This window comes from Oenanthe melanoleuca, chromosome 3 (assembly GCF_029582105.1).
Source record: "Oenanthe melanoleuca isolate GR-GAL-2019-014 chromosome 3, OMel1.0, whole genome shotgun sequence".
NCBI classification, from domain to species: Eukaryota; Metazoa; Chordata; class Aves; order Passeriformes; family Muscicapidae; genus Oenanthe; species Oenanthe melanoleuca.
This window is the reverse complement of record NC_079336.1, coordinates 27,231,587-27,257,612: the sequence shown is the minus strand read 5'-3', so window position 1 is coordinate 27,257,612 and position 26,026 is coordinate 27,231,587. Positions and strand designations below refer to the sequence as shown.

The 26,026-nt window shown below is 38.0% G+C and overlaps 1 protein-coding gene across 2 annotated transcripts in view; it reads left to right on the top strand.

The window, feature by feature from the left end:
• LMBRD1 (LMBR1 domain containing 1) overlaps positions 1-26,026 on the top strand; it is a 66,886-nt gene that overhangs the window by 21,439 nt on the left and 19,421 nt on the right. For both annotated transcript variants that reach the window (XM_056487572.1, XM_056487573.1), the window contains exons 7-10: positions 3,586-3,659; positions 18,879-19,004; positions 21,297-21,449; positions 25,803-25,867. In XM_056487572.1, coding sequence (XP_056343547.1) covers positions 3,586-3,659; positions 18,879-19,004; positions 21,297-21,449; positions 25,803-25,867 — 418 coding nt within the window. The remainder of the gene's footprint in view (positions 1-3,585; positions 3,660-18,878; positions 19,005-21,296; positions 21,450-25,802; positions 25,868-26,026) is intronic.

Genomic DNA, 26,026 nt, shown 5'->3' with positions numbered 1-26,026 from the left:
TCCAGTGTTGTGTCTGCTGATACTTATGGTGGGGAGAAGAGAACCTTTCTTCCATAGTCTTCACTTAACTCAGCTCTTAAATGTTACTTGGATACTGAAGTTTCAGGGTAATGGTGAGTGTGTATCACATTGTGACAGTCTTCATTCATTAACTTAATGAAATGCTGTACTGCTGTTCACTGTAAAAATGAGACAAGTTGTTCCATCTATTTGGACAGTAAAGTCCTGTGGGTGTTACAACTTCTTCCCTTTGCTCTTACAGTACTGACCTCTTCTAAAATTGTTGTTTGCATTTGTTACACTTCACACTAGGGCTGTAAAGAACTGTTGACAAGGCCAAACTCCATGGAATAGTATTTAACACCTAGGTGATGTAGTTCATGTGCTTAGCCAGGATATATTTTCAGGGTGAAGAAGGAAGTGATTTATAGGTGAGCTAAGGCAGACTTGATGCCACTTTTCAAATGTATTTAAAAAGGGTAACTAAAAGTTGTCTAACAAACATTCATTCCAGTGCATAAGTACACCATTATTTTGTGCTTCATTCTTGATGTGCAGAGTATTGGCTTCTGTATGAATGTTTTAGGATATAGTCATACAAGCCCTTGTCAAGTCATATTCTGTATTATTCTGGGAATTTTGTACTGACTAAAAGTTCCCTGCATTGACATACACCAAACACTGACAAAACTGGCTAATCCCTTCACGGCCCATCAACTACATATGTACAGTTTACTTAAGTGTTCTCTAGCCTGATCCTCTTCCAAGGATGCATATTCCTTCCAGCTTTTTTCACTGAGCTCCCTGGCCTGGATATCCTGAAGTCTGGTCTTGCTAGTAAAAGACTGAGGCAAAGAAGGCATTCTGTACCTCAGGCCTGTCATGCAAAAGTCATGTCTCACCAGGTCCCTTGCCCAACTCAGGAATGAGCCCCTATTTTGCCTCTTTTCCCTCTTACCACTTAAATACTCAAAGCCCTTCTTGTTTGCTTTGACACCCGTGCAGTGTCTTTAATCACAGTATGCTCTGTGCTGTAATCTGTGTCTGTAAGCACAGGAGATGGGGTGGACATATCTATAGATTATTGAATGTTTTGGCTGTCTGCTTGTTTGTGTTTCACTTTGCAAAGATTATAGCAGTACAGGAAAAACTCCCTCTTGAACTGTTTATAGAGGTTGTGATAATGGTTGAGCTGACATGTGAGCTGATTTTTCCAGGTGACTTTGATATGACTGTAACAAGGTCTTTGGCTTTGTCTTTGCTGTGAAATACAGTATAGCCAATGTTTATTTCTAGGAAGGTAAAATGATTAAGATTTTGGTTTGGGATGTCAAAGTCTGATTTTGTTTTCTAGCAGCACGCTCTTGTGACTTGTAATTTCATAGGATAATTCAGATTGAAGAGATCACAGGTCATCTATTCAAATCTGCACCAAGAAGGAAGACTAGATCAGACTAGGTTGCTCAGGACTTTATCACCTAGCTCTTCAAAACCTCTGCATTTGGAGACTGAACTCATTGTGGAAAAATCTCTTACCTGTTGTGGATATACTTGCTGTCACCCATTGTCTCAGACTTGACAACTACTTACCACTGAAGAGCCTGGCCTCTACCTCTTTGCTAAGCAGACAGGCAGTATTGGGTGTCTCCAGACCTGTCTGTCCAGGCCAAACAAGCCTGACTCCCTCAGCTACTCTGTGCAGCATGTGCTCCAGCTGCCAGCCAACATAATTCTTCCCTTAACTTATTCAGGTTTATGTCTTTACCTGTATCAGAACTGGTTGCACTTTATGGTCCCTTCCTTTAATAGGTGGACATGCTGCTGTTGATGCAGTTTGGAATGCCATGGGACTTCCATGCTGGCAGGGCATGCTGCTGCCTTATCTTTGGATTGCTGTCTCCCATGACCCCCACACAGTGGGGCCCTTGTATTTTCATAGAGCTACTGCACAGACAGCAGCTCTCTGCAAAAGGTTCTTTTGTGTTCCAAGTGCTGGAGAAATAAGGACAAAATGCTTGACTGTTTTATTTAATTGTACCTGTTGTCCTGTTTTTATATTAATTTACCCTTTTCCTTTGCCTGTCTGTAGTGGCCAAAGAAATGCAAAGATCTTGAGACACAGAACAAACATCCAATCATCACTTAGGTAGTTGGTTGTGGGATTATGAAAGGAATGTGATCTCATCCACTGAGGCAAAACCTGACAATATACTTCTGGTATACAATTATCAATTTTTCAGCCAGTTAGTTTCTTAATGTTCCATTGAGCGCAGTTCAGACTTTTAAAATGGATCTTAAATGTTGGTTTCAAATACTTTTACAGGAGCATTATCAAATATGGCATGCAAGTACCTTGTGTGATATGTTACAAATAGAGGTCACTCATGTGGGCTTTTTTCCACTAAACTTGAGAAACAACTCAAATTTTCATAGCTACTGAAGGAGAAATAGTGCTAGGCTTATTTCTGTGGGTTTTTAAGTTTTATTTGATTTTTTTTTTTAAAGAAGTTTTAAACATAGCTGTAGTATTTGAAAGAGCAACATACGGCGTTTAGCTCTGGGGAGGTTGTTTGGTATTATCTAGCAAAAATAGTGAAGGAGAGATTTAGGCAGCGAAGTTGGATTTGGTTGTGCTATTCTGTTAGTTTTTGGTGGTTTTGGAAGGAGGCCTGTAGGGTTGGTCAGAACAAGGGTTCAGTTTCTCAAAGAGGAAGGTTATGATTTCTCAGTTTGTGACTGCTTAGTGCTGTGTTCAATAAATAAGAAAGGAAACAGGTTAGTATATCTGTGGGAATAGAGAGGAGGACATAGTGGCTGTGACTGAGCACAAACATGAAATTGTTTGCTGAAGGTTAGTTTCTGTAATTTACTGTAAGTTTCAATGTTACTAAGTATCCAAAACCACTGTGATGTCCTGTATGGTGAGATCAGGGCCAGACCTGTTTTGAAGAATTATGCAGGAAGTTTTAGGGAGTTAAATGCCATTTTATTTGGTCACTCTTGTCTATCTCTTTTAATTACTAGAGTTCTAAGGCTATAATAGCTCTATAGTCCCCTGAACTTTTTCCAGTTTGTTGGTCTGTATAAACATTGAGTGAAGCTGATGATTTTTTTTGGTAGGTTGAAGGATCCATGCTTGTACGATTCTGGATAGTGCTTTTAGTAGGAAAAATCAGGTGACAGCAAACAAAACTAAGATGAGCCATCCAGAATGCACATGTGAGTTGTGCAAGTGATGACAGCATGCTGGACAGGCCAGAAATAAGTCTTTAAGAAGTATTATAGAGCTCTGGGAGCAAGTTCCTTTGTGGCTTTTCAACCATTTGGGTGAATGCAAGTTCTGTGAGCTTGTAAGAAAGACAAGAATCTGTCCTGGATCCTGCAATTTTGGGTAAAGAATCTACTGTTGTCAAAAAGCTCTTCTAGGTAAATTTTCCATATGAGTTGTGACTGGTAACTATGTCTTTATCTTTTTCTTCTTTCTCATGAATTTAAATCTCTTCTGGAAACTAATTTGGGAATAAGTGTTCTGATACATCTACTGTATTTTCAACAAGTTCTTTGCTTTTTTTTTTTTTTTTGCAGACGGCTTGACTGCACTTTCATTTTCCATTAGTTCCTTGACTGTGATTGGAATGTTGGCAGCTATCACTTACACAGTAAGTTGTTATGCAAAGTCTTCAGATTTTTACCTTTGTGACACTTGTAGTTATCACTGGCTCCATCTGTATGGAAAACTTGTCATCCTAAAAAGATTCAGCAGTGTCTTTAACTCCAGATTTTCATGGTTTGAAACACTCATTCTAAGTTCTAACTTCTTTCTGCAAGTTTAAGGACCACTGTTTCAGTACTGAGCACAGATCAGGCTTAATTTTGATGTGTTTGTGCAAGGGGATGTCACATTATGATTTGTAACACAGTCACTGACTTTTCTTTCTCTTAAGCCTTTGTTTCTCTACCCTGATGTAGAGAATTAAATGTTGCACTTTTATTATTCATTGAACTGTGGCCTAGGGTTGATATGGAGGTAAAGTACTGCAGCTCTTTCTGAGAGGGATTTGGAGGGGTTCATTCTATAACCAATACTAAAACAGTATGGTTAAGGTTATGTTAGTTCAACTGCTTGACTCTTTTTTTTCTTTTGCCTTGAAAGAAAAGAAGCTGTTTTAATCCTACTAGCTTTGGCCAACATTTAATGTTTATGTTGTCATTTGCTTTCCCAGTCAGTTCTGTTTCTTCATTCAGTGAATAATCAGTATTTGTAATGCTACATGTTTTAATTTGTAATCAAAGTAAAATTTTACAACAAGCTGCTTAAAAGCTCAAGATAACTGACTGATAACAGATAAAGCTTTAAAGTTTCTCGGAAGTTACTGTTTTTCTGACAGGTTTTAATATTTAAGTCCTTGCTAATATAATGTTTTTTCTATTAGAGCTGGCTTTAACATAATTGTTCCCATGTAGCTTTGCTAGTGAATTCTAAGTGCCTCTGTAGCAATAGCTTATGCAGTAAATTATTTTTGAAGCATTGGTACCCAAGGAGGTGTCAGTTTCGGGCAAACTCCAAATGAAGAAGGATTTAAGAAAGTGGGAAGGGGGTAAGATGCTTATGAAATACTACTTTGAGACTCCTTAATGAGTAACAAATATAGCTAATGGTTTTCTGTCTCTCCAGCTGGTGTAAGTTACAGCAGAATTATGGAAGGCAGTTCAGTACTGGTTTGCAGATGTGTCAGGACCCTGACAGCTCAGTGGCCATCAGGGTTTGTGCAGTAGGTTGGAGAGCAATTGGGTGGATCAGCTAGTGGGTATCCTAGGTGAGCTGAATTGCTCTCAGCTCCATTGGCTAAGTGCTTTAACCTGACCAAGATGATAAATTTTATTACTTTAAACCTTTTCTTAAAGTGACATGGGTCATTAAATTATTCAGGCTGTTTTGCTGACATCTAGATCATGTAATGGTCAAAAAAAGATCTAGACCTCCACTTAGCCTGTAATATCATGCCAGATTTTAATTAGTTTCCCTTAATTATAGAAGAAAAGATTAATTTCTTGTTCAACTACATTACATTGCTTAAGAGCACATATAATGCTTTTTTAGCCATGAGACTAACAAAAAAAAAAACTCATTAGCTGGGAGAATATCATCAGTGTTTTGCTCTGTATGGTTTTTATAACTGTTAGCAAACATCTGAAATGTGAGATTGTGAAAATAAAGCGACTTTATTCCTGATTGAAATGTAAGCATTCTGCAACAAAAGCCTTAGCGGATCAGGTGCTTTGTGATGCGATTTAGTGGGCATGGTGGAATTATGTTAAAAGTTGGACTTGATGAATTTGGAGGTCTTTTCCAACCTTAATGTTTATATGATTCTTGGAGTTTTTTCAATTTGCTGCTAATATTTCTTACATCCAGTGTTATTTATTGCCTACTTATTTTTGAACCCAGATTGATCGTAGGCACCATTCAGTTGAGTATCACAGTATGCTTCTGTCCTCAACACTTAGCTGAACCTGGAAATACGTGGAATCTGGAAATCCATGTTCAAAACTTCAGTGTTTTGTATTGTCTGTTTTCTCAGATGAAGATAATACCTATATCTTCAATATTGTTGCTTTAGTGTCAATGTATTTGCAACTTACACAAGTACTGAGTGATAAACGAGGTGAAACATCAAGCATGAAAACTAACTCTTATCTGAATCCCTTAATTACTAAGATTTTTGGGCTAATTTGTTGCTTTGTAAACTTCCACTGAGCTGTCTATGCAAATGCCTGGAGTGTGAAATTGATTTCCTTTATTTTTAACTGCTGTATTTCATCCTGCTGGAACTATCTGTTCTGTTTTACAGTAGGTGTTAAGGGAGAGTGGGAGAAATGGAAGAGCTGTTTTACACTAGTTTTGGGCATGAGCTCACACAGGAGTGGGTTGTCACCTACCTGTGATGTGAGTTTTTTATCATTGTTTGCAGGCAGTTGTAGAATCTTATGCTGAAACAGTGAGCTGGCTTTGATATATGAATGGACTGAGGTACAAATGTGTCACCGACAGTGAAAAACACCCATTAGAAGTTCTGTTCTCTAAGTTGGAGTGTTTTCTTTATGCTCTACAGCTTTCATAACACCTTTTCCACCAGCAGTGAAGGTCAGGGCTCCATATTTAAGCTATTTTTACTTGCAGCAGTGTGGGCTGGGCTTACCAATGGTATGACATAAAGCAAAAATTGCTTCAGTAATGAAAAGTTTCTGGCTTGTTGTCCTTCCCTAAACTCAGGGAGAGGTTGGCTCAGAATGTAGTCTGTCTTTACCAGCTTGGATTACTCCACTTCCTCTGCTTCAGAGGAGGAGAATACAATTCTGGAAGGAGACTTTCTCTTGGTAGTTACCCATGTTTGTGTTGTGCAGTGTTTTGGTTTTTTTTGTGGTTTTTCTTTTGCTGTATTAGCCTTGTGTTTAGCAAAAAAACACGTCTAGATGAGACAGACTTGAGTGCACAGACAAGTCTGTAGGGCATTGTTTGTAATGCTTAGTGCTGATTTTGGATATCTCACAAGTAAGTAGTTAGGCTCCTATGATTTTTCAGGCAGCCTTCTGCTGCCTATCAAATTGTTATCCCCATTTTCAAAGGTGGGAGATCTTTGTGCTTAGTCATCAAACAACTCTTTGATCACTGGTGTTAGTTGTTGTTTTTAAGCACAGAAAGAGGGCATTGGTATGTAAGAGTAAACATAAAAACAAAGAAAATCTCAATTTTCTGGAAATGCTTAGTAGATGATGGAAAAAAGAGTAGTTGGGAGCACCATGTGGGGACACCTGAGTTCCTGTGTCTCTGGATGGAGGTGATCTGAGAACTGTGGTTTACATAGTGAAGTTGAGGATTTGTAGTATAGACATAAGTGAAATTTTTTTATTTTTCCCTGACTTTTGAATATCCTCAGCTGGTTTCAGTGCCAGAGTTTGTTGCATTGTTAAGGGGAAGCTGAGAACAGGTATATCTGGTCTTGTATGTACTCATTCACAGTAAAGAAAAAAATCTATGCTAAATGCTTATCTAATAAAAGTTGTATTGTAATAAGTAATATGATAGCAAATCCCTTCATACTTAATTAAAAATTGCTTTACATTAAATACTTACTATAACACAAAACACTAAAAATAAATAGGAATACTGTGACTGCAGTTGACCAATTTCATCTTAAGATGTTATTTATGGAAGAAACCATGAAAGAGATGAATGAAGTGATTTTATTAAAGTCCCTGGCATTTCAGTATATCCATTCTACAATTAGTTAAATGTATGTTAACAGTACTGCTTTGTGTGGCCTTCAGCATGAAGAATTAGATTATGGCTGCTCTATAATTGAATTTCTGTGTTGTGATAATATACAGTACTGTGAGAAGTTTGGGAGGGGAAAGGCTTTGCTGCTGCCAGCAGGTAGCCTTGAATTTGAATAGAAATAGAGAGCAGAAGCTCACTTCAGCATGTGTGTGCTCTTAGGCTTTCTTTATGAAAGCAAACCCTCCTGCTTCTACAGGAGGAGGGATACAACAGGGTGGTGTTATTGAGATAGTAAATTGCTGCAGTTTAAATTATGGAACTAACAAATTTGTCCCAAGGACTAATCTAGTTAAAACCTATTTTTTTAAGGATCAATCCAATGTTCGGACCTCTCAAGGCCCCGGCTGGGTTAATATATTACTCTGAAATACATGGTGAGCTGTTAATGCAATGAAGAACAGAAATCTTATCAGATGATACTGTGTTGTAGCATTTGATATGTTGGCATTATGGGGTGAAGGTGACAGTTGAGGGACAGCACAAATAGAAGCATCGTGCTGGACTGGAGTTGTGGATAACTGAGCACTTGTCACTGACTGATACATATGTAGATAATGCTACAGTTCAGTGGGTTGCTGGGTGCTATTTTCTATGGCTTCAAACATCAAAATCACAGTAAACTTGATCTAGTGATATGTATAGAGAAGAGCTTTTCTCGCCGTTTGAGAGAAAATGCAGAGTTTCACTTTTGAGTTGTGGACAGTTATTCTTCCTAAGGCACTTTAAGATGTGGGTACAACTGGATTGTCTAAATTTCCCGAAAGCTTGGACTGTAGCAAGCATATAGGTTAGGACCAAGGAAACCAAAAATCCATCAGATGTGTGGTCAAGCAGAATTCTTTTCAAGAGCATGACTTCTTTCTAAGTGTGTATAATAGTTTGAGTTTTTTCTAGATCTTATTCATATTGCTACAGTACCATTTTTAAACATAATTCGAAGTTCTGGAAGCAAGTTTATGGACAGATCTGCATACCACTTAATTCTGAAGCTTCAAATTTTTTTTTAATGAACACTTTAGAGCTAAGCTGTTCTCAGAGTAATATTTCCCATGTCAGCTTTCAGCTCTTTACACTACTTTACTGTTAAAACATGCTAACAGCATTTCTTGTTGATGTGGCTTCACCATGTTTTAAAAATGGATGACCAGCTCACATTGAGCCTCTCCCATAAGATCCTTGTAGAGAAGCTTGTGAAATACGGGCTGGATGAGCAGATAGTGAAGTGAATTGAAAATTGTTTGCCTATCTAGGCCCACTGGATGGTCATCAGTGGCATGAGACTAGTTGGAGGGCAGTCACTTGTGTATACCAGGGATTGATACTGGTTCCTGTTCAACTTTTTCATTGATCAGGATGATGGGAGAGAGCTCTCAGCCAACTTGCAGATGGCACAGAACTGGGAGAATACCCTCTGGAGTTTATATTGGAGCAATCCAGAAGGACCTTGCTAGACTGGAGACTGGGGCTGGGCTGACAGGAACATAATCCAATTCAGCAAGGGAACATGCAAAGCTGAGGAGGAATGAATGTGTGCATGTGCAGGGGGACCACTCAGGAGGAAAGCAGCTCTGAGAAGGACCTGGGAGTTGGACACCAGGTTAACCATGAGCCAGGAATGCACTTATGCTGCAGAGAAGAGCAATATTATTCTGAAGTGCACTAGCAATATTCCCAGCAGGCTGTTAATGACTGTCCTTATTCTCAGCCTTGGAGAGACCACACCTGGAGTGCTGGGCTTCTCAGTACAAGAAAGATGGAGCTGTAGAGGGGAGGCTGGTGAAGGGCTACAAAGATAAATCAAGGCACTTGCCTCTTATGAGAAGGGCTGGGAGTCAGGGCTGTCAGCCAGGACAAAAAGACGACTTAAGGGAAGTCTTACCAAAATGTATGAATACCTGAAGGAAGAGTACAAGGAGTATGGAGATGGGCTGTGTTCACTGGTATCTAGGAATGGGACCAGAGGCAGAGGGCACAAATTTGAAACACTGTAAGGGTGACTGACCACTGGCACAGGTTGCTTAGAGATTGTGGAGTCTCTTCCTTGCAGATACTCAGAAGCCATATCTGTGTGGTATGGGACAAGCAGCTCTAGGAGACCCTGCTTGGGCAGAGGTGTTGGACCAGATGACCTCCAGAGTCCTTCCAAACCTCAGGTGTTCTGCTGTGTGGATCTGCAGAGTTTACAGTGGTACCAATGGGTCACACTGTGTTGTATCTCATGGTGTGAGGTGTCTTCTCTTAAAGCTTGGGTCTAGCATATGAAATGGTTGAGGTGACAATAAGATTGGTTCTTTGTTGGAATAATTTTTTGCACAATACTGATTTTACTGTTATGACCTTATTTAGATTGTGTTGGACAGCTATTTATTCCATCAGAGCTGTTGGTTTGTGGGGAAAAAAAAGAAGACAATATTTGAGGTTCTTACTATTATTTATTCACCTCAGTACAATTAGTGTTTTGAAGAGTGCAGTGGGCACTTTGTTGAAAAATTATGCAATTTCAGAAAATCAGTTATGATTCAATAACTGCTAGCTCGTGCAGGACTAGTGTGTGTCAGAAGATAGTAAGAACTTTCAAGTACTTTGGTAGGTGGCAATTTTCAGAAGCTGGGTAAGTAAAAGGAAGATTGGTTGTTCCCCTAGTACGAATTGGCAAATTTAATACCTATTCTTAATCTACAAATTTATTTTTCTATAATTTCATAACTTTGCAACTTGGTTGGACAAAAAGCAAAGTTGCTTCCTTCTGTAAATGGATGCAAAAGTATAAAAGCTGCAGTTAAGTTTCTTTTGACTGACTTTGAGCTGATACTTTTTAGCATGTTTTTTTACAATATAATACTAAAATTTCATGTTGCATTTTCTTCCTGAATACCAGGAAAGGACAAGAAAAATGCAACTAGGAAAGATGTGTATGCTGAATTTTTAACTTTTAAAGGGAAATGATAAAATAGTGTAGATGAAGTCTACAAATATTCACTTGATACGTTAATGTTACTGGCAAGAGCATAAACATAGATTTTATTTTCTCAAGTATGTGCAGTGTTTAAATGACCAACATTATTTAGACCTATATCTTGATATGTCACAATTTTCAACATAATCCCTAACTGGTGGTTGCTTTTCTGTTTTTATGCTTTATCACAGAGTCTACTTTTTTGGCATTACCTGATATATTGTACTGAAGTACAATACTTGATGCTTAAAATTGATTTGTAAGACATGTGCACATGTGATCTTCAGGGGGCTCTGCAAATCCATGACCTTGATGATTTATACTGACAGCTTTCTATGTCTATAAATATGGAATAGTAACAAGAAAATGATAAATTAGGCCTGCAGTGCTATGCTAGTTTTGGCTCGGGGAGAGTTTTAAACAGTTTCACAGATGATGTAGTTTGCATCTATTCTTTCATTAATGTGTTTTGCATTGAAATGGTTTTATGTGGCCTTAGGTATTAGAACAATAGTTGTTGTCAGCTCCAGATTGCTATTTGAATTCAAGACAGAATAATGAGTACTCATACAACGACTGGCAGATTAATTTTTGAGTGGTCTTGTGCATCTCATTTAGCATGTCCTTGAAGGATGATTATAATTAGCTTTGTAATTTTTCCAAACATTTAATAAGCATTATTTAATTTCTTATGCAACTATAAAATGCTCATTTTTTCTTTGTCCTGAAAGAGGAAATGTTAGAAAGCTTAGCTTGTCTACTCAGAAGTGTGATGACCTTTTCACACCTAATTTTTGTCCAGATTGTTTTACCTTTCCAGTTGGTGTTAACAATCAAAGAGCTTAAAACCTTTTAGAATCTGTCTACCCTTAAAAGCACTCATTCACTAGTGATATTCTTTTAAGCAGACCTCAAACAGCTATTGAGAAATTGAGATGTTAGTAGCATTCATCATTATTGCTATTTAATCGCTTCAGTGCCAATTCTGATATAGAAATGTAATTTTCATTATGTTCACCTCTCTATGAAGCAATAAATAACCAAAATAACAAACTAGTTTGATTATTTTAAGAGCCTGATTCCTACATCTGTAGATATTAAACTGGTGGATGAATGATAGTTTTGTACTTTAGTCTACTTTCCAGTTCTAAAATTTTAATCTTTTGGTTCTTAATGGTTTTCTAAGCCTGATGGAGCAGTATAGAAGGTGACAGCTAAGCAAAATAATTATGGTCAATATTGTAACTGAGTTACAATAAGGGTTCTCTTTCACAGCTATTTTGTCCACTTAAACATTGACAAATAATGAGTCTGTATGGTAAAGAGAAAACATAATGAGGAATGAAAGTGGATGTATAGCATTATACTGTAGGGATTTAGACTATAGAAATGGAGAAACAGTGGTCAGTGCAAAATTCATGTTGTGTCCTGCAGATCATACAAGAGTTGCCATAGTAAGCTACCTGTTCTGTTTGCTCAATCTGTTCCATGCTTTGAGCTTTTGTTATAACAATGTTATTCAAAAAGTTTTGTGCTCTCATGGCAACTGAAGATTGGATGCTAAAATTTCCCATGAAAAACTGAAGTTTTTCCAGATAACACGTTGAATGATTTTTGAAGCTGTATGCCATGAGATTTTTAGAAGAAGCATATGGTCAGCTGTTCATGAGGGAGTTTGCCATCTTCAGGTGCATTTAGTAGGCTTTCTCCTTTACCCCTCATAATTTAAGAGAATATATATGAACTGCTGTCACTATTTGCTATGCTTGATGATATTCTGCAAATAAGATTCTTGAATTCAAATTATTTTTGAATGGTAGTATGAGTAGGTAGTCAGAGATGGAGATGTGGCTTTAGAAGAAAGCAGATTATGAGTCCTTGTAAATTCAGATTACTTTTCAGGAGAACTGTGCAGTTCAGCTGCACAGAGAAGGTACAGTTTCAATCTAGGTGGAGTCCCAGTTCCTCTTATACAAACTCAGTGTTTCTTGTGTTGGTGTGACACCTGAAAGGGCACCTCCCTTGAGGCTATTTAATTGGACTGACCAGTGTGCAATGCTGGTAAGGATGATTTGTATCCATATGAAACTGTTCAATATAAGCAACTGAACTGTGTCAATTGTCATGAAGGGTAAAAGGTATCCTGTGACTTCCCTCATGGTTAGCATAATTCAAATAAAAAGCTAATTAGGCTACTAGTATGTAAAAGCATCTTCTATACCAAAATAATTTTTTATATGGAGAGGTTTTTTAACTGGGACATTTGTATTGAAGAAAATTAGCTTATACTTGACTGTATTTTTTAAATCCTGCATATATTAAAAATAGTTTAGCTCTTTCTAACTTGAATAGATGCCTTTTTGTCAGTCTAGTTGGTAGAACTGAGCATTTTGTCTTTCATGGTCACACCTTGAGGTGAAGTATTGAAATAAGCTGTTGTAAGAAAATAGGGCTTTGAATATTTGTGTCTTTAAAGCTGAGAGCATTTCTGATGTCTTTTATATAGTGGTTATAAGAATTTTCTTTTTAATTTGGCTTTGTGATTTCGCTAGAGGGCACTGCTGTGCAAGAAATGCTTGTGCTTCTTGCACAAGACTAGATCTACATCTTTTTCAGTGTTACCACTTTAAAGCCCACTTGCATGATATGTAGACCCTTAATAATAAATGGAGTAGGAAGTCATTCTGATATGCTACTTCTTGATAATTTATTGAAATCACAAGTTTATTTCTTTAATATCTTAAACCAGAAAAAGTTCTTAAGCTATCTTCATTTTTAGTTCTGGTTGTGCACCAAGCTAATGAGAAAAATTACTTGTTCTGTTTGATCTCTAACAAGGAGAGGTTATCCTGTTTGGGCCACAGGTTAATCATTTGACCGTATCATATTAGCTGAACATAGCAGATTAGAAAATGAAGCATAATCAATTTGCAGTTAAATTATAATGCCTGATGGCTTCAGGCTTTTTGCAGTAGGTGTTCAGCTTTAAGTCATTTAACTATTTTTAAGTAATTTGTTATATTATTTTTAGTGTGATTTGCTGTCTTCCTCTTAACTGATATGTGTTTTTGGCTGATGTGGTTGATGATTAGGTGTTCCCACCTTAATATTCCCTTTTGGTGAACTCTTTCATAGTTTGTGCAATTTAGAAATCTTACACTAGAGGTTATGGTTTCCAGTGGAAAACCTTTCTGGATCTTTTTAATACTCAAGAGTTTATCCCTGAAGTATTTGCTTGATGCAACAATTTCAGTAAAACGTGATTTTACAACTTGTTGCAACTTCTGTTCTTCTTTCTGTTTAAGTGACTATCATTACCATAGCAGGCAACTAATAAGAGACTTCCCTTATCTGGCCATGAGTTATGTCAGTTTGGCAGGTCTCAAGTGTTACTGAGTCTGCAAGAGACTAAGAATCAGAGCAGTAACTTTTTGTTCTAAATCTTCCCTGTGAATGACAAGAGTGACTCAATCTGCTGCAGGATGAGAAGGGAAGGGACCTGGGAGTAAGTGGAGATTAAGTAAATTGGACGCAATGCTCATGTAATTTCTCATAAGGTATTTAGTGCTCTGCTTGGAGCATGGAGTTTATTTGGGTTCAGTGGTATGCTCAGAGAAGAGGTAGAGCATGCTTCTCCCTGCTTTTCAGTGCCAACTGACACTGCATAAAGGTATGGATTGATCTCTTTGTTGCATTCATGGGAATTACAGGCTCCTGCTTTAGATGGATGTATTTTCAAATTACTGTCTCAGACTGATCTACCACTTCCATGAGTAACAAATAAGATGGGAGTCTCAAAAGCTTTCTTGAGACTGTACTAATAGGGTTGGGAAGCTGGGTTTTCTGCTGCAGTATGTTGTTCTGTGTTTTCCCCCATATCCTTTAGAGTAGAAGGCCTTATACTTTAAAAAGTCTGTAAGTACAAACTTCATCCATCTAGAGATGCCAAAGGACAGAAACTCAAATGAGATCAAGACAGCTGCTCATGGATGATGCATCTAACGTGGAGGTAATAGGTAGTGAGCTCTTAGGATTTGACTTCCAGCCCTTAAGCTAAATGATAGTGGTGATCTCTTGTGTTGAGCACTTGTGGTGATTCAAGAGAGGGGAGATGTCTCTAAAATAAGTTGTTTTTTTCCTACTCAAAAATGTGATTTCAGTGAAGCTGATCCAGCATCCAAGTAAGAGCAGAGATAGAGCCTGAGGCCTCAGGGACCTATCCTTGCAACATGTGTTGCAAGCCTGAACAGTTAGTGTTTAGTACCAGATTCAGTTAATTTTGAAGAACCTATGTTACAAAACTGCTTGTATACTGTAATTGACTATTATGTTTAGATGTCTGGTTTTACTCTTTGGTACAGCGTCTCTTATTTGACTCAACACTTCTAGACAAAAAATTATTGCCTAAAAATAAGTCTTGTAATCAGTTGTTTCAGTGGTATAAGCATGTCAAGAATTAATTAATTGTTTAATTTTAATTCATGTACATAAATTATGTTAAGTGCTTTAAAGGTTCTTTTGATATGTGTTGATTCATATTGCAAACTTTGAACCCACAGTTTATTTCAGGACTAAGCCCTCTCTTGGCTGTAGTGTATGTCTTTGATTTGTTTTCCTTTGCTATCCTCAATACATTGTTTGCTTGTTAAGTTGCAGATACCTAAAATAATAGCCCTTGAATAATTTAACACTTGTACTAACCCAGGGGATTAAAATTTTGTCCAGGACAGCCTTGAACTTCATCAGCCTGAAGGGAAATGCAGCCCTGAAAATGAGCTAATACAGCTTCTGTTCAGACCTGTGACACATCACATGAGATGACTCATCTTTATGTCCTTTATTCTATATATTGTTATCTTGAAGGACCAAGGTGTCCTTTTCCCACACTGATGTGGGCCTTACTTGCATAATCATCTTACTATTAGCATCTTCTGTATTCAGGGAAGGACCTTAGGCAGCCTTTTTCACTAGAGCAATCTTGATGTTCAAGTATGTAGTTCACATTTTGAAAAACAGCAAAACGATACATCACTTTGAGAGTTGTATTTTTCTTTGTAGAAACTTAGTCTAAGCTTTAAAGATCTGGATTTTATTTCTTAACTATTTCATAGAGTGAATACTTGATATGTTAATTGATGTGTTATTAGCTGTTTGAAAAACAGGTGGGAACCTCAGATGTTGAAATCTATTTCTAAGCTCAGGTTTGTGAAATTGTTTGGGCACATTGTCATGGTAATCTCTTATGTGCTTCTGCATACTGGCACTGGCTAGAAATTTTTTGGGTTCCAGAGATGGACTTCAGATAAATTGCAGCCTGCTTTCTAGTTTACAATCTTGTATGGTGTTCATATGTCCCTTAAATCTTTAAATTCTGTATTTATGCTACTAGCTGACCTGAGTAAGCTCTTTGGCATCAGTACGGGCCAAATATTATTTAGTCCTCATAATTGATTTGGGTGATGGGGTTGAGTAATCATATAGTTTGAAAAATACCAAGCTGGGAGAAGTAGATAAAACAGAACAAAGAGCCACCGTACAAGCATTGACAGATGGGAAGACTGGGCCAACAAGAATGACATCAGGTTTAGAGGATATTAAGGTAGTTTCTTGCAATGGGTTAATTCCAAGCAACAATTAGTGCTTGGGTCTGATCAGCTGGGAGATGGTTCTGCTGGAAATGACCTGGAAGTCCTGGTGGGCAGTAAGCTGAGCATGATCCAGCAGTGTGCTTTGCAGCAGGATGTCTAGGGCTTGCCTGGCAAGAGTGCAGGCATTTTCATTGTACTTGGCCCTTCCAAAGCCAAAGCCTGGAAATTCTGTGTCTGGTTTTGGTCCCTTTGTTTATAAGCAGAGGCTCCAATGAAGGCTTGTGGACAAGATTACCAAGTTGTAGAGAACAACCCATAAATAAAAGCTAAAGGAATTTTCTGTTTGGCCTAGAGAAGAGAATTGTGGGGTAGTGCTTTTTACAGAATCAGCTAGGTTGGAAAAGTCCATCAAGATCAAGTCCAGCCTATGCCCTAACACTGCCGTGTCAACGAGACCATAGCACCAAGTACCACATCCAGTCTTTCCTTAAACACCTCCAGGGACGGTCACTCTGCCACTTCCCCTGGCAGCCCATTCCAAGGACTCATTACCCTTTCTCTGAAGAACTTCTTCCTTATGTCCAACCTAAACCTCCCCTGTGGCAGTTTAAGAAGTTTAAGATGATGTCCTCTTGTCCTGCCACTGGTGGCCTGGGAGAAGAGACCAACCCCCTCCTGGCTACAGCCTTCTTTCAGGGAGATGTAGAGAGGGATAAAGTCCCCCCTGAGCCTCCTTTCTCCAGACTAAACAACCCCAGCTCCCTCAGCTGCTCCTCACAGGACTTGTGTTCCAGACCTTTCACCAGCCTTGTTTCCTTTCCCCAGACTTGCTCCAGCACCTCAACATCCCTCCTAGATTGGGGGCCCAGAACTGGACACAGCACTCAAGGTGCAGCCTCAGCAGTGCTGAGCACAGAGGGACAATCCCTGCCCTGCTCCTGCTGGCCACACCATTGCTGACACAGGCCAGGGGCCATTGACCTTCTTGGCTACCTGGGCACACGCTGCTCGTGTCCAGCTGGCTGTCCATCAGCTCCCCCAGGGCCCTTTCTGCCTGGCCCCTGTCCAGTCACTCTGCCCCCAGCCTGTAGCTCTGCAGGGGTTTGTTGTGGCCAAAGTGCAGGACCTGGAACTTGATGTTGTAAAACCTCATATCCTTGGATTGGGCCCATTGATCCAGCCTGTCCAGGTCCCTCTGCAGAGCCCTCCTATCCTCCAGCAGATCCACACTCCCCCCCAGCTTGGTGTCATCTGCAAATTTGCTAATGGTAGACTCAATCCCCTCATGCAGATGATCAATAAAGGCATTAAACAGGACTGGGGACAACACAGATCCCTGGGGAACACCACAAGTGATTGGCTGCCAACTGGACGCAGCACTGTTCACCACCACTCTCTGGGCCTGGCCATCCGTCCAGTTCTTAACCCAGCAAAGAGTGCTCCTGTCCAAGCCACAGGTTGCTGGCTTTTCCAAGAGAATACTATAGGATATGGTGTTGAAGGCTTTCCTGAAGTTCAGATAGACAATATCTGCAGCCTCATGTAGATGACAAAGCAGCTCAGTAGTCTCAAAGGAGATAGTCTAGAGAGAGATCTGACATAAATTGTTAGGCAGTTGTCAAGTCCAGGCTAAGTTATGCCATATTAAAAAATACAATCAAAAAAATAGATAGTGCCTTGCTCTAGATTATGTGCATGAGATTTAATATGTCGAAGTAGGTGTCTAAGCAGGTCAAATTGTCTCTTGTGTACAGAAAAGTCATGATATGACAGCATGTATGGTGACATTTTTAACACACTAGCTTTGTGTTAATTGTATTCTCACTAGGAAATGTAAAGCTGTGCTTGAAGGAGGGAGTGATATTTCTGTAACTATCTAGAAAACTGCTCTTCAAATTTCTGTAAATAATTAAGATTTGTAGACATTGCCCTTAGGGACATGGTTAACTGGTGGACTTTGCAGTGTTAGGTTACTGGTTGAGCTGGGTAATCTTAGAGGTCTTTTTTCAATCTAAACAATTCTTTGAAGGTAGCAAGTGCTCAGACATCAAAGTAAAATTGTGTGTTTATTGCTGAGGGAGAAAAGAACCTTCCTGCTGAGCTCTGCACCAAGAAAACAACATATGATCCACAATAAACAGACTGGAGGCTTATGGCTAATGGCCATAAATGGCCAAACTTCCTGGAGATACTTCTGATCTTGGCCTTGATCCATAAGAATCATAGCTTAATAGAGAGAAAGTAATGCCGTTTTCTTGTTGCTCACCTTGCCTCAAAAATCTTTCTTTTATGTTAGTGGAAAGCTTTTGGCCCTTGCATTAGAAAAATCTGTGTGTAGATTTGATGTAGAAGCTGGCAAAACACTTTGAATGACTTAGAATTTATAATGAGGAATAAATTCCAACAAAATTTATGAATGTGAATGGGTATCTAGGCAGTCTTGGAATGTGACTGAGTTCAGTTGTTTATGTAACTTTTGCTCCCTTTTTACTGCAGAATTTTGGTTTTAGTAAATTAGGTACTTTCAACTCAATTTTTGTTTTAAAAGCATCTTAAAAACTACTGGCTGCAAAGAAATTGTGTATGCTTTGCTTCTGAAACTACTAATGTTCAATATCTAGAAATTTCTATATTGCATAAAATGTTGATTTTGATCTAAAGTGGGGAAATTAAGGTTTCTGGAAGCTATGTGTTTTACAAAAAACAAGGGCTAGTTTGATAAATCATCAGTGTGCTGTGCTTATGTGAAGTCTTAATACCTGTTTGATTGGTCATGAGACAAGTACCACTGGAATGATGTGGGATGCTGCAATTTGCATAATATGTTTATGCTTTGCTCAAAAGGGGAAAGGAATTGGTTGCTTTAAGAAGAGTATGCAGATAGGGTGAAAAAAACACCTAGTAGTGATACCTCATTGCTACAACATAAAGCAGCCTTATCAGATGAAAATATATGGCAGAAAAATTGAGTATGTGTGTTTCCTTTTTATTTAAGGCTTATGGTATGTCAGCTCTGCCTCTAAACTTGATTAAGGGAACTACCAGTGCATCTTATGAGCGTTTAGAGAACACTGAAGATATTGAAGAAGTGGAGCAACATTTATTGAGGATTAAATCAAAGGTATGATCTTCACTGTTCTCACTTTGTTAATGATTTTTGTTTCTCTTGCTTACTAGTTCACGGTCATGCTGAAGAGTCTCTGTTCCAGAAAGAATAGCAAGCCAGAAATGAGTAGCTTGCAGTTATTTGAGTTACTTTGAAACACATGTGGTCACTTGTGTAGAAATGATTAAATTCTTTGTCAGTCCTGCAGTAGTTACTTGTGTCTAGCTAATAAGTGTTAACAAATTGACCTCAAACTTCTCTAGGCCTGCTTGGATGGAAGAGATGCTTTGTAGATATTAACCTCAGTCTGCTACCAGAAACGGCATCCAGTTTGTTGGTTTATTCAATGCAGTGTAGTTAAAACTGGATACTTGCCACATAGAGCTGTCATGATTTAGATTCATCAAACTATTAATCATCTTGATGAATAAATAACAGCTCCAGATATTCTTGCTTCCCAGTTAATGCACCTTGCTGTTATAAATAATTTCTTTGAAAAACATACATATGGAGAGTGTTCTGAGTCTTAAATATCCCTAAGATGCGAACACCATTTGTAAACCCATGATGGTTTTGCAGCTGATGGGAATGCTGTGCCTCATAATAGCAAGACACTTGTAACAATCTATGAGTGCAAGCCAAAGGAGGGTAAGATATCTTTACAAATAAGATGATAGGGGAGCTCTCCCACCTCTCTTTTCAACCCATTTCAGGTAATGGCTTGACCAGTGTTTTCAGAGTCTTGATTGAGAAGTGACATTGAGGTGTCTTGCTTCCATCCTGGCAGTCCATCTGTGCTGTTGTGCACTCTGTGATAGTAGACCTCAGAGATGTTGAAGCAGTTCCAACAGTCTTCCCTTGATACTTGGCTTACCTCTACACAGTGTGGGAACCTTCAGTGTTCTAGATATTTTGTTGAATAAAGGAACTGAAAAAGTAGTCTGTTTTAAATTATCATGTTTTGAATTTGCCTGAAGTATTACAGCACTGAAGTCATTCCTTACTGAAATCAAGATGAGAAAAAAATGGGAAATTTGTGACAGATGGATCATTACTTAATACAGAAAACCTTGTTGGATTGTGATAATTTGGTGCAGCTGGTGAATAATTGTCAGGATTCTGCCTCATTCTGTAATGGAAGTTATAGTTCTTCAGTTATATGTGCATTAAGTTGTGAAGAGTGTAACTGAGAGTACTAAACAGTTAAAACTAGAAGTATGAAGGTATACTACTCAGATATATAGTATGTTCTTATATTATTAGTACATTTGGTAGGTTTATTTTATTAGTCTTAAATAATTGAAGCTTGAACTTTCAGATTGGGAGCTTGAGCTGTTGTCAGAAAGTCCTTTTTAAGTCACAGAGGTGCTATATAGGGTATAGTACATGTGTTCCTATTAAAAGTACATTGTAATCTCCAATTTAAGTGTTATGTATGCCTATATTGTGGTCTTAGTCTTGTTAACAAATGTATTTAATTTTTTTTTTGGCTTCACTGTTATGAAGTGTTATATTGTTTGCCGGAAGGATCCTTTAAAACAAGAGAAAATTAAGGAATTTCAGAACCTTAAAATATAGTTTTACTGCATTTCCTTCTGTAAAAGAGTCTTTATCCAAGTATGACTTTGTAATACACTAGCATCAATGTTAGAAACAATTTTGGTTCAGCTACCTAATGCCCATTTTGTTGCTTTTGCTTATAGCAAATAACTGAGCTGTATGGATGCGCTACTCACTTTACAGCAGAGTGTAGTGGTTCCTGCTCAGTATTTAGAGGCTCAAAATTAAAATACATTCTTAAACATAATCAATCTAGTACACTCAACTAATTCTTGGGGTGATGCTACCTCTTATCTGAGCTATGTTTCTTGCTCAAGAAACATAGCTTACTCATAGCTGATTAACTAGGGGAATGTTGGAAAGAAAATAAATGCTGAGCTGGATACATAGGCTTATTCATGAAATTTAATGGGAAGTGACCTGAAAATCAGAGTGTTCAACCCTCCACACAAAATATGGACTTCTTTCAGGATAGATCATGCTTTTCAGATCATGGCTGTGCTTTTAAACCATTTTAGCCATAGATTTTTTGGACATTTTCGTTGTGAAAAGTGGTTTTGGCTACGTAATAGGAATTCCTCTGCAGCTTATGACTTCTGTGCTTCGTCCTCTTGATATTCATAGGAATTATACATGTGTGAATTATATACTACAAATCCATTAGAGTTGTTGTAAATAATTTAAGTATCTGTCAAGTCTGTTTCCTTGATTTGATGACTCTTGATCTTTTGCACTCTTTGTAACCAGTGCAGAGATGGTCGTCCTCTGTCATCGAGGGATAGGCGGACTTTACACCAGCTAGAAGAGAGATTAAGGACACTTCGAAGGAGAGAGAGGCATCTGGAGTCTATTGAGAAAAGCTGGTGGACAAAAGCTTGTGAAGCTATTCGACCTCTAAAGGTGAAACTTAGCACTTTTTGATACTTAAATTGGAATAACTTCCAACTTCCTTTTTCCCACATAAATTATAGGTCAAGTTTATTGATTACCTCTCTGAATATCAACTGTTTTGTTTTTTTTTATTTACTCCAGTACTACACAGTGATAGCCCTATAGTGAATTCTGAGCTGTTGGAAAACCTTTTACTTTGCCTCAACCCTGACTAAGATTAAAAATGAACAAATTGTAGCTGATCTACTTTAATGCTTCTACCATAGAAAATCTGAATATCTTGTTTTTTTATCCAACATATGAAAATGAGAGGAAGGAAGAATTCTATAGCTGTCAGCTTAGGTTAATCTAAATTACATGTATCTAGCAGAAATGAGAGACATTTTGATAATATATGCATTTGGAACAAGCATCTTGCCAAGGAATTACTTGATAAATAGTAAGCTAGCTGAATAGAACTTAATGTCATGATACTTAACCAATGCAAAGGAGATAGTTACTGGGGCAAAGCTTTTATCTTGATCTCTTTGATCTTAGGACTTTGATTTTCACCTGGCTTTGAAAGCTAGTACTTCTATGAACAGTATTGCCATATAAAGTATTTCTTGCCCAGCTAGATGTAGGAAGAAAATTCAGCATTTTTTTCAACTGTAGGCTGCTTTTGGGAAAGCTGGGGAGAGGCAGGTGGGTTGTAAACAATTTCTTCTGTCATTGCTATTAATGCTGAGTGCTGAAGGTGATGGGCTGAAATTGCAGCTGAACAAAAGCTTTCAGTGTGCAATTCTTAGTGGAGTTGTCTTGCTATGATACATTACAAATGTACTGAGCCCTTTCACTGAAAGGATGAATACCCCTGGCTATTCATGTTAACAGTTTGGAGTTTTCTTTTTCATCTAAAAAATACATAATACAATTTGTGTAATAGTATTAACCTTCTGTAACTTTTACATAAAGCTCAAATTTGAGAAATATGTTGGCCATATATTTTGTCTCTGGGACTTTGCCACTTCTCTTCTCTGGTTGTGCATTAGTTACTCACAGCTTATCACCTACAATCTGGATGGTATTCCAGTGTCTTCCTTTTTTTTTTTTTTTTTTTTTTTTTTGGTGTGAAAGCTTTGTATTCTCTCAGTAACTGTGACCGTCACTGTGAGTTGTTGACTCATGAATCACAGGCTAAAGCAGAGTTGCAGGTGGATAATTTTTCCTGACAGATTTTTCTTAGACTATGGTTGTGCTATGAAGCATGTCAGACAACTTGTTTGATTTGACTAGTGAAGTGGTAATGTCTATTACTTAATTACATGGTAACTCTTGCAGAACTGTTTTACTCGTGCTTGAAGAGAATTTGGGATGTCTCTGCAGATATATAACTTGTCAATTGTTCAACTGGGCTTTAAGAAAAGGTGAAAATCTGTTCAATATCCATATGTAGTACTTCTGTTCAATAGAAGTGCAGAAAGTATCTTGCAGCTTTGCTTACTGTTTTACAACATTTACCTTCAGCGCCTTCAATTTGGATATTACTGTTCAAATATGTCTGCTTCTCAGACTTCAAGAGAAATTCCATTTCTTGTGAAGCAAGTACTAGATAGAGAATCCTTTTTCTGCTTTATATTTGGGATGGTGAGTTTTTGGGAGGCTCTTATTGAGACTAACAGAACAGAATGTGTTCGGAATTGTACTTTAAGTCTTTTGGTCTCTTACAGTGTTAGCTTAGTGTCTACATTCAAACTTATCATATTCTCTTTGTATAGTGTCCAAGTGTTCTTGCTGTAATTGTTTTGTTACTGCTAAGTATCTATTAGCATGTGATTTGTTGTTAAACAAAGGCAAAACTTTTTTATTGGAGTAGATAGCCTCATTTTATGATTTTTTTTTTTATTTTTTTTTTTTTTTACTCAAAGCTAAATCAAAGATGAAGCTGTTAGTTTTTCAATTCAGTCAAAAGCTGCATATCTTAAGATCCCAGGGAATTGAGTATTGGCCAACATGGGGTTGTTGAGTAATGTTGAATTAGTCTATTTTCTTTCTACGAAATGTAACATAGCCTCCTTTTTATGGTTTCTTATACTTCTAGCTGATATTCTCAGCAACAAGAGAAATGTGGTATACTATGAGTTTTTAAAAAAAGAATTTAGGGAAAGCCAACGCCAGAGTAAACGTAGCCATGTTTGTTCAATATGTGAACAAAACTATAGGATATGAAATGTGGAAGTCTTCTCAACAATAATAAATTGGCAGTATTGCATCTGTATTTTCATGATGTACTTCACAGCTGTTGGTAACAAACTGGAGATACTGAAGATAGGAAAATTAAATGCTCTGTTTTGAGATCTGCATGAACAGAGATCCTCACTTTCTTTCCAAGGCTCAACTCCTTTTGTCCTGACTCTGGAGTGGAACAAAAAGGAATAGGGAGTTGTCAACCATCCATAACATCTCTATGCTGCTGTTGCTTCCTCTTCACACTTTGTTTCTGTTCCAGTGTGAGTGGACTCCCATGAGCTGTAGTTCCTATCAGAAGCACATGTGGCATCTCTGTAGGCTGCAGCTTCCTTTAGAAAATATCCTATTATTCTGATGTGGGATTCCCCGTGAGCTAAGTGTGGTTATCTGTTCCAGTCCTCTTAACAGGCTGGGATAGAAATGTCTGCTCCATGCTCTGGAGCAGTACCTCTTTTGCTGAGCTTGGCATCTGTCTACAGGGTGAATATTAACAATTTTTGGAAGCTACTTTTGAGGCAACAAGTACCAACTGTTTGTGGATCATTTCTGCTCAGAGTAAATTAAGTCTGAAATTCCAGAATTCCAAGTGTTATCTTAGTAACACTTCAGAATTTTCCATGAAATAGGTTAGTTTGACTGATCTGGTAACTGGCATTGGAGGCAAACCCCTAACCCTGACATTTCTCAATTTTAGATGTCACTTCAGAAGACAGGCATATTCCAGAGGAGATACAAATACCTGTCTAGTGGCCACAGCTGGGTGAAGATAGTGAAGAATTAATGAGATTCAGACTCGTGGCCTCAATTGATTTTGAATATCTGTTTCTCATACAGCTAATACCTACCTAGTAGGAATTTGCTGTGGTGAGATAGTCTTAGTACATTTAATTATGTGGAAATGCAAAACTTAGTACTTACCTTGGTATTGATATCTAAGCCTATATCTAGTAAGGCCTACATAATTTGAGTTGTTCTATAAGTGGTGTTCTAATATTGGGCTAGAGTTTGCAGATGGAAGTTTATCTTCAGAATGTAATGAACAGTAATAGTATTATATCTCTGAGTGTCTAATGAGCAGCTGTAATAAGGTTCTTAACCTTTTCGTGATGGTTGTGTGCCAAGTTCTGAGGCTAGTAAAAATACTGTGAAACTCCCACATTCACGTGGAAGACCATGCATTGTGTTCTTGCATATAGAATTTTGAAATAACTCTGTCTAGGTCTCAGGTCTAGCAATCTGAAAATTTGGGAAGTTGTTTTGGGAAGTTTGGTGCACTTGTCTGATGGTATTCCATGACTAGGGTTTCCAGGAAATTATAGTGAAACTGTTGGAACTCTAACTGGATAGGTTTCCTGTCTGGGCTCTCTTCTGTGTATTGTCCCCTAAGCTCCCCAGGAAAAAGATGGTGAGGGAGAAAACCTGTCAGAAGGAGGGAGAATAACTAGCTGATAACCCAGGAAGAACTGCAGGAGGTTTTCTGGTTGAGACAGCTTGGAGAATCAGTTCCTGGCTCCAGTGCTGTATTTGGAAGGCCATAATAAAAATACTTTTTTTGTGTTTTAATGAAGACATGACATTTGGACTTAGTTGAGTTTTTCATCACTCCCAAGTGACTCAGTCACTGTATTTCAGAATTGAGCTACAGGAGGAAGCTTTTACTCAGGTAGGGTGAGATGTTCCTTGTAACCGATGCACAGGTTGTCTCCTGTTGGAAGGTGAGCACCCAGGTACACACAGGGGTGTTCAAGGTACCAATCTCTAATTTCTTTAACTAAACCTAAATGCATGTACATAGTTAAGGTTTTCCACATAATATTGAGAATACAAGTTGTGAATTCTGCTGAATACTATGTTCATTAAATGTAACCTCATCTCTTTTCTTAATGTCACTTTTGACATTGGGATAGATTTGTGTATTACACTAGAGCATGTGATGTACTTGACAAACTATGTTTAAAAGGTTAAAAATTTTGTGAGCACTGATCTCAAGTATTTACCAAAAAGTTACTTTTTCAAGTGTATTTAAGCTCAGAAGTGCTCCAAGATCATTACTTTGTTGTTGAAACCAAGGCAAGTGTTCACTTCTTGCATCAACTGCAACAGAGTTAAATTGTTTCAAATTTTTACTTGTAGATTGTGTGGGGTGTGTTCTTCATCATCGTGGCATTACTCTTCACTGTCTCTCTGTTCTTGTCAAAGTAAGTACATTTCAGCATTTTCCTTGACCATTTAAACTACTTGGTTTCTGCTCTAATATAAAAGTTTGGGTGGTTTGTCTCAGCCCCCTTCTTTTCCATGTTACATTTCTGTCAATAGAGCTGCACTTTTCGTTATACTATATATTAAAATGAAGCAAA